The following is a 16,965-nucleotide window of genomic DNA, read 5'->3' as shown; positions in this document are numbered from 1 at the left end:
TATCCATATTCATATTCTGGAAATGTGTGAGCATGGATCAGTTGCAATACTGTGAGATTCCTTTCTGGACATTGGGGTGAATATACAGGTGACTATTTGTCAAGTAGTAAGTGCTGGTATGTTTCCCAGAAACACCTATATCAGGCAGCAGTGATATAGGAAGATACTGCCATCATCTCATACTGTGCAGGAAATGGCAATGGTACCAAAGACAACCTTTCTGTACTGTACCAAAGACAACCATAGGGCTCTCGTCGCCAGGAGTAGACACCGACCTGAGGGCACAGTTTTATCTTTAAGTGATTATGGTAGGCATGTAACCACTTGATACGCAAATACTTGGTATTCTGCCAAGTGCCCTGCTCCCAGTCTTTCCTGCTCCCTAGATTTCTGGTCCTGTGCAGATGTGTAGTAAGAGTCAGTCAATATTGTCTTGCCAATTGGCTTAGCAAGCAGCTAAGCAATTCATGCTAGCAAGTTTTCTCTTGATAAATAGTTGTCTGCATATACACCTGTTATATTTGACTACTGCTAGAATTCTTTATGATTGTAACTAGTGTGTCTTTATTCAACTAGCTGTGTAAGTTTGATCTGCTTTTGAAATAGAAGAGCATTAACTATTTGCTGTTGTGGGGTTTGACCGAACTGTTTCGGCCTTTGGTATCCTAAGTACAAACTTAACATTACAGCTTTTTAAAAGACAGTCTGCATCTCACAGTTTTCACTTGACAAAACTACTACCATAGTTCATTTTAATTTGCCTGTCATGAATATGTAGGCCAGATTTGCCTAGCTTATCACAAAAGCAGCCTCACCCAGATTCCTCCAGGAACAATGCTTGAGTAAACTTTGACAGGCCCTGGTTCTCCTTCCAAGCAGTGTTCCCTCTAAGGTGTGTGCATATGCGCATGCACAGAATTTTTTTTATGTCCTCTCAGTTAATTTTAGATCCTGCTTAGGCTGAATCAAGAAGGCCCCATTCTGAATGCACACACACCTTGATACTGCTGTCCCGAACAAAATTCATTCAGTGCACAGATGAAAAAATAGAGGGAACACTGATTCCAGGCTTAGTAAACCTAGGTTGTGCCTTGAACAGATAGAGGATTCAAGGTAGGAGATTCAAGAGAGCAACCTCTCCACTGAAAAGAACTGTATTTGTTCTTACAATATACAGTTTCAGGAAAATGCTTAAAGGGATGTAGGACAAAATGTTGTTTACAACAACAAAAGAAGCCCACCAAAGCCCATTGTCCTAATCTTTTGGTAGAAAAAATGCTTGTTTAGATGAATTTGTGAGGTTTGATACTTTTAATATATTTAATGGCATAGATGCTGTTATGGTTTTCATGGATTTCCCCCCCCTGTATCTGGACTTACCCACTTTAAAAACAAGGAGGTTATACATATCAGAAATAAAAATAATTTGAATGAACTTAAACTTGTGGTAAGAGATCCCATTTGGTATACTTCAGATTTCTGGACTATAAATAGCCCCAGAATAGTGATGGGAATCTACCATAGTTAAGTTGAGCAAACAACCTCTGTTCAATGAACAAGAAACACATTTTTAAAAATTTACTTTTTCTTAAATTTAATAGGGGGAGAGCAATTGTCCTAGTTCAGCCTAGCCTAGCATCTCTCCAGTGACAGACGGGTGTGTGTGTAAGTAAAAGCCCTGTTAGGAAAGGAAACTATTTTTTCGTATCCTTTTTTGGAAAATTGTATATAAATACAATAACAACTTTGTGATAGAAATGGCACTGTCCTCAATTGAAAATTGAAAGGCCTGGCCTCTTACAAGCAATTTTATTCTGTAAGTTGGTTTTATAATTTTTGTCCTCTACACAATCCCAGGTCAACAGTTACTGAACTTGCTACAGCCACTGGTTTGTTCACATGCTCAAGAGGTAAATCCAGAGACTGAATTGAACTGGGGGTCATCAGTTCTTGGCATACCTCTTTTTGTCCTGGGATAAATGCAGCAGAGTTACTTGAGTGCAGCCAGTAGTTCTGTAGGGATAAATGGTGATTTGTGAATGACTCCGGAGTCAGCAAAAGATGTAGTAAAAACATCCTTTAATTCTAGCAGGTGAAGAAGCTGGTATATCAAGATAGCATAGCTGTTGTTCAGAGATAGTTAACAAAAACTTACTCTGTTTACACAATAACATGCATGTTTTGCTTTTCTGCATGGACAGTGCAAGTTATAATAAATATGTTAAAACTTGGTGACAGAATGTCTTCAGCTTCATACATTTCCTATGTTTAAAAATACTTCAGTACCAAAGCTACATTTGGCATAAGAAGCTTCTAATCATAGATTGGATTGTGAACAGCGTTGACTCATTTAGAGGACTTGATTCTGTAAATTCGGCTGATATGCCAGCTGCGTCCATTTCTTGAGATAAATGACCTCAGAACAGTAGTACATCTGCTGGTCACCTCCAGACTTGACTACTGCAATGCGCTCTATGTGGGGCTGCCTTTGTACGTAGTCTGGAAACTGCAGCTAGTCCAGAATGCAGCAGCCAGATTGGTCTCTGGGTCATCTCAGAGAGACCATATCACTCCTACCTTAAAACATCTACACTGGCTGCTGGTAAGTTTCCAGGTAGAGTACAAGGTTTTGGTTATAACCTATAAAGCCCTAAACAGCTTGGGTCCTGGGTATTTAAGAGAACGTTTTCTTCGCTATGAACCACATCGCCCATTGAGATCATCTGGAGAGGTTCGTCTGCACTTGCCACCGGCTTGTCTTCTCTATTGCTGCCCCAAGGTTTTGGAACACAGTTCTTGCTGAAATAAGAGCCTCCCCATCTCTTACAACTTTTAAAAGGGCAGTCAAGATGCATTTGTTCACCCAGGCTTTTAATTAGATACTGTTTTAATTGTGTTTTAATAGTTTTAACTTTTTAATTTTAATTGTTGAAATGTTTTAATCTTTTATTGGCTGTTTTTATTGTCCTGTAGACCACTCAAAGAACTTGCGTTTTGGGCGGTATAAAAATGTATTTAATAACAACAACAACAACAAAACAAAAACAAAAACAAAAAAAAACTGGGAACGGCCTATATTTTGTGACAATATCTATAATAACCAACAGTATTGATGATAAAATTCAGCCATCCCAGGTCCTTGGGAAGGACTTGATGTCTGGATAAAACAAACCAGTCAATAACACCTGTCTGACTGTGTAAACAAGAAATAATCATGAAAAATAACAAAAACAGAAGGAATAGAACTGCCTAATGGAAGCAAAATCAAGAACCTGGAAGGGAAAGAACATTACAAATACTTGGGCATACTCCAGGCTGATAACATTACACACACTGAAGTTAAAAGAAAAATGGGAAATGAATAAATCAGGAGAGTTAGAAAAATCCTAAAGTCCAAACTCAATAGTGGGAACACCATACAAGCCATAAACACCTGGGCTATACCTATTATCAGATACAGTGCAGGAATAATAGACTGGACCCAGGCAGAGCTAGATCGTAAGACCAGGAAAATAATGACCATCAATCATGCTCTGCACCCCCGCAGTGATGTAGATAGGCTATACCTCCCTCGCAGCTCAGGTGGAAGAGGAATGCTGCAAGTCCATCAAACAGTAGAGGAGGAGAAAAGAGGCCTTGAAGAATATATAAAGGGCAGTGAAGAAGATGCACTTAAAAAGGTCAATAACGAGAAACTATTCAACACCAATGAAACAAAGCAGGCCTACAAGAAAGAACAAGTCAAGAACCGAGCAGAAAAATGGAAAAAGAAGCACCTGCATGGTCAATATTGGCACAATATAAGTGGAAAATCAGACATCAGCAAGACCTGGCAATGGCTTAAGAATGGCAACCTGAAGAAAGAAACTGAGGGTTTAATACTGACTGCACAAGAACAGGCACTAAGAACAAATGCAATAAGAGCCAAAGTCGAAAAATCCACAACAAACAGCAAGTGCTGCCTTTGTAAAGAAGCAGATGAAACAGTGGACCACCTAATCAGCTGTTGTAAAAAGATCGCACAGACTGACTACAAACAAAGGCATGACAAGGTAGCAGGGATGATACACTGGAGCATCTGCAAAAAATACAAGCTACCTGTAACCAAAAATTGGTGGGACCATAAAATTGAAAAAGTTGTAGAAAATGAAGATGTAAAAATATTATGGGACTTCCGACTACAAACAGACAAACATCTGCCACACAATACACCAGATATAACTGTAGTTGAGAAGAAAGAAAAACAAGTCAAAATAATTGGCATAGCAATACCAGGGGATAGCAGAATAGAAGAAAAAGAAACAGAAAAAGCAACAAAATAAAAAGATCTACAAATTGAAATTGAAAGGCTGTGGCAGAAAAAGACCAAAATAATCCCAGTAGTAATTAGCACCCTAGGTGCAATTCCAAAAGGCCTTGAAGAGCACCTCAACACCATAGGGGCCACAGAAATCACCATCAGCCAATTACAAAAAGCAGCTTTACTGGGAACAGCCTATATTCTGCGACGATATCTATAATATCAGCAACAACATTGATAATAAAATTCAGCCATCCCAGGTCCTTGGGAAGGACTCGATGTCTGGATAAAACAAACCAGTCAATAACACCTGTCTGACAGTGTAAACAAGAAATAATAATAATAATATAGACCCACCATTCATATATATCCACTTGATCTATATTCATCCTGGCTACTAATAGCTTCTTGTTGGCAGCCTGGGTTTAGATTAGAAGATGCCTAATGCCGCCTTGAGGAAGGAATAGCTTTCATTTTTGAAGCTATCACTTTTTTTTTAAACTCCTTCTCTGGATCCTTTTTATATGAATAACTATAGGCTTGTTCCTAACTTTTCGCCTTCTAGTCACAGTAGTGGAGTGGAGGTTGGCTTGGCAGCTACAAGCTTTCTGGATCCATTTCAGTCTGGCTTCTAGCCACATTTTGGTACTAGACTTGCTTTGTCTGCTTTGGTGACCTTTGCTGGAGGAAGACAGTTGCTTCCATTCTATTAATGAAGTAATCTTCTAGATCAGCTGCCGGAGTTGAGGCACCACTTTGCAGTGGTTCTGTTCTACATCATAGGTAGATTCCAAAAGGTGGGGCTGGGGGCTATTATTTTATTCCTTGAAAATTGTACTGTGGAATCCCATGAAACCATGCTGTCTAACTTTTTCGTTTTATGTGAAATGTTTGGAAGAGGGAGATGAAGTGTCACCAATACATGGACAATAATTCTGTTTCTCCTTTTCAGTTGACCCAAGTGTAGTGGTTATGTTCATGAGTATCTAGACTTGGTAATGTATTGGATGAGAGTAACTAAACTAAAATTAATCCGGAATGGAGTTCCTTATGGTAGAAGACGAAGAAACCCAGAATGTGGCAGATCTCATTCTCATTCTAATATTTCCCTTAGGAACAAGCTTTGCAGCTTGGGAGTACTGAATTTGACTAACTCAAAGATGTTTGAACTGTATCAAGGAGTGCATTTCACTAGTTTCAATTGGTGTGGTAGTTGAATGACTCCATCGACAGCAAGAACTATGCAACTTAAGTGCTCCCTTGTAAAACATCAATTTGATTACTGTAATGCAGACTGTGGGACTGCTCTTGAAGATGACATAGATTGTATCTGGTTCATAATGTAGTGATCCCTGTGCTTCTTGCATTGCCCCAGATAATATACTGCACTAATTTTTTGAGTTCTTCACTGTCTTCCAGTTTGTATGCACAAAGGACTTAGGGGCAGGACTGGGTCAGCCTCCTGCTTTGTGTTAGCCTTGGAGACACTTAGAGCTAAACTGCATGTTTGTGATGAATGAGTAGTTTGGCCCTGTATGTTTTTCTTAAGTTAAATAGCAGCTGGGAATGATCAGGACTGTGGCAAGGGGGTATTTAATTTGTCACAGTCCTGACAAATAACACCCCCTGAAGCTTCTAGCCTCAGGAGAGAAGCTCTTGTTGGCACCAAGGGGAATGAACTTGGGGTGGATATGCCTCTCATCATGGTAGCCTGGACATGTGTCTTCCAGGAAGAGATTAAGGGCTGCTGATAGTAACAACTTTTGTTGGACTTGTTCACGAATTCAGGCACCTTCAGCGTGAGCTTTGAAAGTGATTGTAGGCCAGGTCCAGATTACTTTTCCATATATTTATTGGACCAGTTCTACTATATTTGATAAAATGAGAGAATTTTATGCTTGACAGTGCACGTTCCTTGGCAGAATTGCAGCTGTATTGGTATGTGTACTCATATGTAGGTTACTTAGTTTTGAAATCTGTCTAATACTTGTTGCCCTAAAGGCTATAACCCAAGCTTGGTCTGCTTTTATGCTTTAGTAATTCTTGAGGAAGCTGATGTGGGGTAGAGAGAAATGCTAATATTTTACGCTAGCAGTTTCTGTGTGGTGATGTGTGCTTGGGTTATGCGTTTCCATAACAAATTGTAAAACATTGCCCCTAAAATGAGCTCAGTTATGGAGATGTACATGAACCATCTGGCCGACAGTTCGGTGGTGGCAGCGGGTGGTGGTGGTTTACCTTTAAGGGAAAGGGAGGGTGCTCTTACCCACCCACCTTGGCTGTATTTCCCCCATAGTGCCCAAAATTGCTACATGAGGCAGCAGCGTACCTTCTTGCCACCCAGTCAGCATCAGACCAGAAGTGGCCGGTGCGTATGCATGATGTGTGCATGCGCACCAGCCATTTCCGGTCTGATGCTGACCAGGGCGGCAAGAAGGTACACTGCTATCCTGCACAGTGATTTTGGGCACAATGCTAGTGATTGGCGGGGGGTGGGGACACAGCTGGGGTGGTGGTAAGAGCACCCTCCTGGTCCCTTTAAAGGTAACCCACCCACCCCTGCCGCCGCCGCCACTAAATTGCCAGACCTCCAAACCAGTTTGGTGGTCTGGAAAAGGACTGCCGAGGTTTGGACACATCCCTACTCAGTTATGCCAAGAATTTAGAAGGTCATATACAATGCACAGCTATCTTGAATGTCCTCTTCTATAAGTTCTCAAACCCTGCTCCATGAACCACCAGTAGTCCACAAGTTTCATCTAGGTGGTCTTTGAGGCCAGCTGACACAGAAGTTAAAAATGTTCGCCCACCCAGTGGCAGTTTGGTATGTGGGTTTGGCTGTGCTTGGCTTGTATTTGTAGTTGTGCTGACCTCTCTCTTTCCCTTTCCCCTAGTCTTAGGGAGGAGGGAGGTCCCTTCACTTCCTGGGCTTGACTTCCAGTTGCCAGCACCCATCAGCTCCTCCTTGCTGTTGCCCTTAGCTGGCCATAAGCCTGACAGTCTTTCCTGGTCTTGCAAGACCTTGTTGCAGCAGAAGGACTCCTCATGTCCCAGCTCTGCCATAGCAAGACCATCACCCAGGATGCTACCACCTATGTCTACTGTCTCTGTCCTCTGAACAGTGCCCTTCTCCCCACTATTCAGTGGTTTGTGCCTTCCTCTTGTGCTGCTGGACCCACGTTTTCTGCCATTAATCAGAGCCCATCCTTTACCATAGGGTTATGTACCCATCATGCCTTGGGAACAGATAGGAAGTTGTCACAGCAGAACGTTTGGTTAGCAGTAGGTGGAGCCCCAAAGCCCCAGTTCCTCCTGTCCTCCTTCAGAGATCAACGCGCAGAGAGAGCTCTTCAAATCGAATGCCCATTTCAGGCCTATTTACTTTGCTTTTATTAAATTTCAAACACCCTTTTTGGATATTCTATTTGCATTCTTTTAAAAAACTTATTTGGGTGTACCTCTTTAGTTTTATGGATCCTACGCAAATGGCAGAAGCCCTCATGGGCTCATTATCAGAGGGCCCCCCACTTTTATCAGAAGTCCTACTTACGGCTCAAATGCAAATGCTACCAAAAGAATGCAGAGCCTCTTGGCTTCCCCAGTTAATGAGGGTGTGTCTCCTTTTTTCGGCCCTGCAGCTACTGTGGCTGCCACTAAGCCTGCAATTCCACCTGACAGAAGACATGGAGAGATGCCAAAATCCGGCGCTACCCCCAGCTAAACCAAAGAAGAATAAAAGCAAGGGTAGTCTGCCTTGAGCATCAGGCACACTGCAGACCATCCTCTCACAAGGGGTCAAACATGAAAGCGGCTTGGATGGGTGCCATTTCCTCCATCACCCAGGGTGCTACCACCTGTGTCTACTGTCTCTGTTCTCTGCCCTTCTTCACATCATTCTGTGGTTTGTGTCTTCATCTTGTGCTTCTGAATCCATGTCTCAATAGCTCCCCTCTATTCACCATATCCCCATTTGTTGGCAGCTGGGGTTCTAGCCCTTGACAGAACCTGTTGAGCTTTTATTTATTTATTATTTTTTACATTTATATCCCACTCTTCCTCCAAGGAGCCCAGAGCGGTGTACTACATACTTGAGTTTCACTTTCACAACAACCCTGTGAAGTAGGTTAGGTTGAGAGAGAAGTGACTGGCCCAGAGTCACCCAGCTAGTTTCATGGCTGAATGGGATTTGAACTCTGGTCTCCCCGGTCCTAGTCCAGCACTCTAACCACTACACCACGCTGGCTCATGTGTCTTTCCCTGGGAGGTGAAATAACTGGCCAGCCTGGTGCCAAATCTGAATGTCTTGTGAGCATGAGATTCCATCAACTGCTGCTTACAGCTGAGTGATGGAGCAGGAGAGGGGAATGGGACAACTGTTATAGTGGTAGCAGTGTTTCTAAAGGAAAATATGGCTGTGGAATCCTGGAAGTATAATTTAACTTGAACCTGAAAGCTCAGATTGTTGGTTTAGTAACATGCCCACATGCCACTTGTGTGAAAACAGAGATCATTTCCATCAAATCAGATGCATTGGAAACATTGTTGTCTGTTGCATGGACACATTGGTGGAATGGGAGAGGAAGCCTCTTTTCCTGTAGTGGCCGTGCTTAAAAATCCGAACCCTTTTTGCTCCCCATAATTCCCAGTCCTCTGATGGCTCCCCACTTTAGATATACAGGAACTGATCCACCCAGATGCTGTGTTCAGCCAAGATTCACCAGGGTATTGACCTGTTTTAAAACCAGACCTCAGGCCTGGGCCATGTACAGAAAAGAGTGCCTGAGCTTCAGTATTGAAAAACTGACCACAATCGGCTTCCATACATCTGTGGTTTCAGGAGCAGGTCAAATGTTCTGACACGCTCGGAAGCTTAAGCATCATTATGTACTTCACAGCCAACCTTGAATCTTTTTGACCAGTGTAGTTTTTAGTTACTACACTGCATAATGCAAGTCTGTAGTTTATTTTGCACTTGTGAGTGTTCAGAGTGCTTCACATATTTTTGTAATGCTGATGATGACTCTATATTACACTCATTTTTTAAAAAGTTTGAGAACTCCTGACCCTTCCCTACAAATTGGGCAGATTCCAGAACTCTGAATTGAGTTCCTTCATTAACATGCTGCATGACATACATATAAAGTACCAAGTGAAGTGTCGGTGACAACCAAATTGGAAGTTGAAAATGAGAAACATCAAGTGCTTTCAAAAGTCAGAGAAGCAAGTGAGGAGTCAGACATAGGAGAGAATGAAAGAGGGAGATACTTCCTGATTTAGGGTCCTAGATATGGGGAAGCGCTTGCGTTTGTCAGACCTATACCAGACTTGTTTCATGAGGCTTGCCTGATCTTTTGGAGTGGGAAGGCTGCAGGGTTGTCATTGCAATATTTAATCGCTTCATCAGGAATGGATGGGGGTGGGGAACAGTAGGCACAAGGATTGAAATCACATTTTGTGGACCTCTGGCTGCTGCCTGAGAGGGAGCTTTTGAAACCTGTCCTTTCCATATATTTTGGCAACATGTATATGCTTTCTACTGCCAGTGCAAGACCTTTAAATGGAATTGAAAGGGAACTTAATACTTGGGCCTGAATTGTGTTAAGAATCTTGTTGAATTTATGTACTGTTGCAAGACTGTAAAGCTCAAACTCCATGTAAATAGTCTTCAGTGACATGGAGCAATATTAAATATTATACTAACTAGGAGCAATATTAAAATGTGGGCTAGGTTGTTCTTAAATAAAATCACTAATTAGCTTTTTAATTAATTAGGGTTATCTCAGTAAATTTTAAATATATCATGATCTGGTGATGGGTTTACATATGAGAGCTTGAGTGCTTAATTATTCCCACTCAGTATTTTACAGAAAATGCTCGTTGTAGTGTCTTTTTAGACACCCTAGTAGCACCAAAACATTATTCTTGCATATTATTGAATTCAAATAAACTACACTTGGTCCATAGTGAACTGGAACTTATTTTGAATGTCTAGATATTTTTACTTTGTTCTAACAGGGTTTTTGTGTGTATTCCGCAGGCAGGCAGAAGTCCTGAAGGCTGACATGACAGGTAATGAGCTTTATTTCTCATCGCAAAGATGCCAGAAACTTAAGTCTACTTTCTGCAAATGCAATTGCAGTGCATGAACTAGAATCAGTAAATCCTACTCTTCCCACTGACCAAACTCTGAATCTGCTCCTTGTTCTGAACCTGAACAACAAACAAAAGAGAAGCACTAGCCTAACCTACAAAACTTATCAAGAAACCACAGAGATAGGACAAAGTTATCTTTTATTTGGCACATTTCTATACTGCCCCATATACAAATCTCTGGGTGGCTTATTGCAGAGAAAAGTGAATCAACACATTTGTATCTTAATTCTTCTACCTTTCCATCACCCTGAGATGTTCAAAGGCCAAATTTGTTTGTAGGATAACAATTTTCAGCTGCCTGATGTAATAAAGAAACGTTTTCAGTTGTAATACCACCATAACAAATATTTACTCTTCTTGTTCAGAGTCGAAGCTGGGTCCAGCTGAAGCTTGGACATCCAGACAGGCTTTGCAGGACTTATACCAGAAAATGCTAGTAACAGATTTGGAGTATGCATTGGATAAAAAGGTGGAACAAGATCTGTACGTACTTTAACTCCATTTTTTTGTTTATCAGTTTTGGGCAGAATGAATGTCTTCTATTAAAAGTGGTGTTATCTTCACACTTATCAGTGTTAAAAGTCTGTCTAATCTGGCAGTATGTTTTCAAAGCAGAACTTTGAAAATTGCTGACTACAGTTGCTAGATTTGGCTGAAAATGTGTGGTGTGACATAGTTTCCAATTATTATTTTCTTTATGGTTGTAAGCAGCTGGTGGAAATGTGGCGCAAATGTCTAAGATTACAGAGAAGAAAATTATGTTCTTGTATTTAAATGAAATGTTCACATATTAAGCTGTCTGAGTGAGCGAGCAATGGGACTGTAAAGGACTAAGCCCACACTAGGGCTTTCTAGTATATGATATCCATTGAGATTCTGTCTGTTACCCAAAAAAGTGATAATTCTGAGCTGTGGACTTGCTTCCTGCTTGGACAATTCTCCTACTTTGGAAAGGAACCAGATCTGTTTCCTGCTTTGAAATCTGACTTTGTCTTTTGTGCTGGTCAGTTTCTCCTATTGACACTTCCAGAGTATAGTGTTGATGATTAAGATAAGCTGTCTAGGAGCTGAGCCATTTTGCCATCTAAAAGCAAGGCTTTCTGCAGAGGAACCGAAATACCTTGTCAACTAATTAAAATAACCTTTGCTGAAGCTAGGTCTTGCGGTCTTTGTTTAGGTTGTGCCTATTGTTTCTAGCCTTAAAGCATCTTAGTTTAATGCACATTTTGGAGCATAATAGGAATTAATAGGACTATAATAAGAATTATTTCTGCTTGACCACTCTTCTCCTGGGCTCCCTTGATGGATGTTGCTTGTGGTAAAAGTGTGGTACAGGTACAGTATACCAGTACACTATTAACTCTAGTGTGTTGATTTTATATAGAAACTAGCAAAGTGGCCATTACTATGACAGCTGGGGTGTTTGAAGGAAGGGAGGGCTTATCTAGAACACAAGCACCCCTGTACCCTTTATGGAAAATCTTGTCAAGTGGGCTGAGAATTAGTGATAATTCTCAGAATTGGGTCTTTTCCTGCTTTCATTGTCCCCTTCATCAGACTCCATTTTTTATCACTCCAGAACCCTGCTCAGCAACTAGTTTTGTCAGAGGGCCTCTTTGAAAACCAAGTAAGAGATGGTAGGTCAGATTCCCAGCCCCTGTCATCAAAGTGACAGTCTTCTAAATCCCATGGCCTTATATGCTGCTTATCCCTTTTTGCTCAAGTGGTTGACAGCTGGGGAGGGAAGACTGTATGTGTCAGGCACTGCAAGTATTATGTAGATATGCTGAGTAGAGTTGTTGTTTTAGTAAATATTTTCAGCATGATTATAAGAGAAGAAAAGGAGGGAGCATAATGGTGTTTTCTTGATGACGATTGTATACTCTTTTAAAAGGTGCAGATGAGGTTATGAGGTGAAGAACTGTGATGATGCCTTCAGTCTTTGGTGTGTTATAACTGTCATTAAAAGCAGCACTCTTCTCCCCCTCCCCGCCCTTCTCATGGGGGCCAGTGTTACTCAATTAGTCATTTTTGTATTGCATAGAACAGCATGAAGCTTCTCTTTTTTCTCCCTCCCCCCACCCTGCCCACCAGGTGGAATCATGCCTTTAAAAATCAGATCACAACTCTACAGGGTCAAGCAAAAAACCGATCAAATCCAAATCGGAGTGAAGTTCAGGCAAACCTCTCTCTGTTCCTAGAGGCAGCTAGTGGCTTCTACACACAGGTGAGTCAAGGAATAAGCAGGAGAACTCCTGAACAGTTAAACTGTGCAGATTCAGTTATGATTTCCAGTATTTTGGGAGGAGGAATTCACATAGCATAATTTCTCAACCTGCCTGTGGTTTTTCACTTTCCATTTTCTCCTGTAAGCGTTTATCTTCTGTGCTATTAAATATAAAATACAAATTCTGCAAAAAAGAGCAACCTCAAATTTTGAGATGTTTATAAAATGCAAATTTTACATGCACATAACTGCATAAAGTATAGGATTTTAATGCAAAATTCCAGCCCCTGTGCGCAAGTCAACACAACAGAGGTTAGAAGGAAGCAACTCTCCCTTGCTCCTGAAAGTATTCCGGCTGGCAGAGTATTGTATTCCCTATATTCTGTCTCACAGGTCTTCTATCTTGCTTTTGATGCTTTGGAGACACAGTGATACAGTTTCATAATTCTGTAATGTATTGGGGGGTAAGATAAGGGAATTCATTTCAAAATACTAAATTTGAGAAGTGATAAGATAATGATAATGATAATGGATAATGATCTGTTGTCATTCATAAGCAATGGGTACTGCGCCTGCACAGCATCTCATGGATGGCTTCACTAGCTCCTCGTGGCACCTGCATGCTCGGCATGCCATTGGTATCGGCAGTTAGGGTGCCATTTTGTCAGTTCTTTCCCGACCCCCAAAGCATCAACACCTCATTGGCTCCTGCTCCTTGGCTTTGGATCAGTATGAACAGATGACTTTAGTAGAAAATGCTTTCCCAGCCAAAAGGCCGAGAGTCAAACCGTTGGTCTGTCTAGCCTAGGACTATCTACTTTGGCAGAAGATCTCTAGAATCTTGGGTAGAGAGTTTTCTCATCTCTGCAACCTGAGATTATTTTAAGTGGAGATGCCAGAGATTTAAATTGAGACCGTCTGCATGCAAAGCATGCATTCTACCTCTGAGGTAAAACCCTTTTCCTAATCTCCTCACATCCCTGAGGAAATGTGAAATGAATTGGAATGTTCAGGCATGGTCTGACTGTTAATTCTCATCAGTTTTTAAACTCATGTTGTAGCTCTCTTTTGGTGAAGGATAAGAGGGGGAAAGGGGTTCTGCAGAGTACTAAAGGTTGCCAGGCTCCAAGGGAAGAATCTGAGTCCTAGATAAAACTGGCTGTTGCCAGTTAAATCTGATTGTTTCTCATTCCAGCTGCTGCAGGAGCTGTGCACAGTGTTTAATGTAGACTTGCCCTGTCGTGTGAAGTCCTCCCAACTGGGAATTATCAGCAATAAACAGACGCACACCAGCGCCATTGTGAAGCCACAATCTAGCTCCTGCTCGTATATTTGCCAGCACTGCCTTGTCCATCTTGGAGACATTGGTGAGTAACAGAGGCAGGAACAGCTGCAGTATTCAAGTGCAATGTGCAAACAAGCTGGGCAGCTTCAGAGAAGGGGTTAGAAAGGTGGCTGGTCTGTGGGAACACTAGGAAGTTATACAGGTGAAACTCAGAAAATTAGAATATCGTGCAAAAGTCCATTAATTTCAGTAATGCAAATTAAAAGGTGAAACTGATATATGAGACAGACGCATTACATGCAAAGCGAGATAAGTCAAGCCTTAATTTGCTATAATTGTGATGATCATGGCATACAGCTCACGAAAACACCAAATCCACAATCCCAGAAAATTAGAATATTACATGGAACCAAGAAGACAAGGATTGTAGAAAAGAACAATATCGGACCTCTGAAAAGTATACAGTGTACTGTGCTTGATTGGCCAGCAAACTCACCTGACCTGACCCCATAGAGAATCTATGGGGCATTGCCGAGAGAAGGATGAGAGACATGAGACCAAACAATGCAGAATTGCTGAAGGTCGCTAATGAAGCATCCTGGTCTTCCATAACACCTCATCAGTGCCACAGGCTGATAGCATCCATGCCACGCCGCATTGAGGCAGTAATTGCTGCAAAAGGGGCCCAAACCAAGTACTGAATACATATGCATGCTTATACTTTTCAGAGGTCCAATATTGTTCTATTCTACAATCCTTGTCTTCTTGGTTCCATGTAATATTCTAATTTTCTGGGATTGTGGATTTGGGGTTTTCATGAGCTGTACGCCATGATCATCACAATTATAACAAATTAAGGCTTGGCTTATCTCGCTTTGCATGTAATGCATCTGTCTCATATATCAGTTTCACCTTTTAATTTGCGTTACTGAAATTAATGGACTTTTGCACGATATTCTAATTTTCCGAGTTTCACCTGTACAAGGTCAAGTGTCTTAACAGTGAAAAAGGGACCTCCAAGTCATTGTGCTAGGTTGGCCCTATGATTAGGCTGACTGAGGCAGTTAACTTCAAGTGACAGATTCTGGCACACTATGAAAGGTCAGTAAATTTTCGATTTAGTTTTTTGTCACTCTGAGCATCATCTGAATTTTGGTATCTGAGGCACAACATATCTCGTGCCTTGTCTGCATTGAGTGAATAGAGCTTAAACTGTTCTCAAGGCTTATACTCTCACTTACATAGTTGAGTTGTGCTATTGTTTGCAGGATGTTAGGAGTGGAAAATTGAGAGCCAGTGGACTTTTGCGGAGAAATAACTGCTTCAGTATTTTCCTTCACTAAGTGGGGGTTGGACTGGAAGATCTCCAAGGTCCTTCCCAACTCTAAAGATCTGTTAATGAAATGTTGGATTTCATTTTAAGTGTTATTAGCAATATATAGTTGTAAACTTAGAAATGAGTGTAGCACACAGAGTAGCAGGTCAGTGGTCCATAAAAAATTTCCATCTTGTTTTTTTCAGCTCGCTACAGAAATCAGACCAGCCAGGCTGAGTCCTATTACAGGCATGCAGCCCAGCTTGTCCCCTCCAATGGTGAGTTTGTGAAATGCAGTCTCTGTGGTTGATTTTGCCAACTCTTAATCAGTGCTATGCAGTGGGGTTTACTTGCTACTGTGTGTTTAGGATTCAGCCTTAAGCATGTAAGTGCCTTAATCTTCTTGAGGTGCATATATATTGGCAAAGGGATTCTAATTCCAAGTCGTCAGAGAGAAACTGTCGCTGAAGATGCTTATATAGATATGCTACATACTCCTTGAAGTATACATGTTTCTTCAACAGTGACTTACAGAAAGTTTATTAAAAATCAAATCGAAATGGCTTTCTCACTACGCTACCTAGCTGCGTTACTTGAAAATAGTCATGCACCTTTTATCTTTAAAAAAAACTTTGTAAATGATCCAGTGTGGTATAGTGGACAGCTAAAAACTCAGGTAATTTAGCTCTTTGAGGAAGGCTGCAATATACCATCTTTGCTATTCTGTTATGTTAATAGCAGACAGAGCAAATGAGATCAGACTTGATACAGGATATTTGTTTTACTTTTTTTTTCTTCCTCAGCCTTTGATCTAGAGGGATTTCTGTGGTGTCTTATATTGAGTAATAGACTTATTAAACTATCAAAGCCATCTACATATTTCCAATGACTTCTAAAAAGTCCTTTCCTTTGCCTTCAGATATCTCCACCTCCAGCCTACATTCCTATTTGAACTCTTTCTTTCCTTCATCCATGCACACTTTAATCCTCCCTCTCCCAAACAAGCCCCTGTGGCAGTTGGAGCAGGATCCAATTGTCAGCTGCAAGTGCATTTTCTACAGGAGATAAGAATATCTGCTAGTGCAAACTTTCCATGCAATGCTCTCACACTGCCTTGATCCACTTTCCCCTAGCCCCAGGATACATGTATTGCTTCTCATCCTTCTAATACTATTGACCATAGTATCCTTCTGGAACGTCTGAGGGTGTTGGGGGTGGGAGGCACTGTTTTACAGTGGTTCCGCTCCTACCTCTCGGATAGATTCCAGATGGTGTAGATTGGAGACTGTTGCTCTTCAAAATCTGAGCTTAAATATGGTGTCCCTCAAGGCTCCCTACTTTCTCCAATGCTTTTTAACATCTACATGAAACCGCTGGGAGAGATCATCAGGGGATTTGGAGCTGGGTGTTACCAGTACACTGATGACACCCAGATCTACCTCTCCATGTCAACATCTTCAGGAGCTGGCATATCCTCCCTAAATGCCTGTCTGGAAGCAGTAATGGGCTGGATGAGGGAGAATAAACTGAAGCTGAATCCAGATAAGATGGAGGTACTTATTGTGCGGTGTCAGAACTCCAGAGACGATTTTGATCTGCCTGTTCTAGATGGGGTCACACCTCCCCCAAAGGAACAGGTTCGCTATCTGGGAGTACTTCTGGATTCACACAGCTCCCTGGTTTCT

General features: G+C 41.4%; 1 protein-coding gene across 3 annotated transcripts in view; it reads left to right on the top strand.

Moving 5' to 3' along the window:
* The window catches only part of SMG7 (SMG7 nonsense mediated mRNA decay factor), a 122,041-nt gene that overhangs the window by 20,580 nt on the left and 84,496 nt on the right, over positions 1-16,965 (top strand). For all 3 annotated transcript variants that reach the window (XM_053245812.1, XM_053245813.1, XM_053245814.1), the window contains 5 exons: positions 10,338-10,369; positions 10,819-10,936; positions 12,548-12,680; positions 13,876-14,047; positions 15,487-15,558. In XM_053245812.1, the coding sequence (XP_053101787.1) occupies positions 10,338-10,369; positions 10,819-10,936; positions 12,548-12,680; positions 13,876-14,047; positions 15,487-15,558 (527 nt within the window). The remainder of the gene's footprint in view (positions 1-10,337; positions 10,370-10,818; positions 10,937-12,547; positions 12,681-13,875; positions 14,048-15,486; positions 15,559-16,965) is intronic.

This window comes from Hemicordylus capensis, chromosome 4 (genome assembly GCF_027244095.1).
Source record: "Hemicordylus capensis ecotype Gifberg chromosome 4, rHemCap1.1.pri, whole genome shotgun sequence".
NCBI lineage: Eukaryota > Metazoa > Chordata > Lepidosauria > Squamata > Cordylidae > Hemicordylus > Hemicordylus capensis.
Note: the sequence above shows the minus strand (reverse complement) of the source record. Positions and strands in the feature narration are given on the sequence as shown.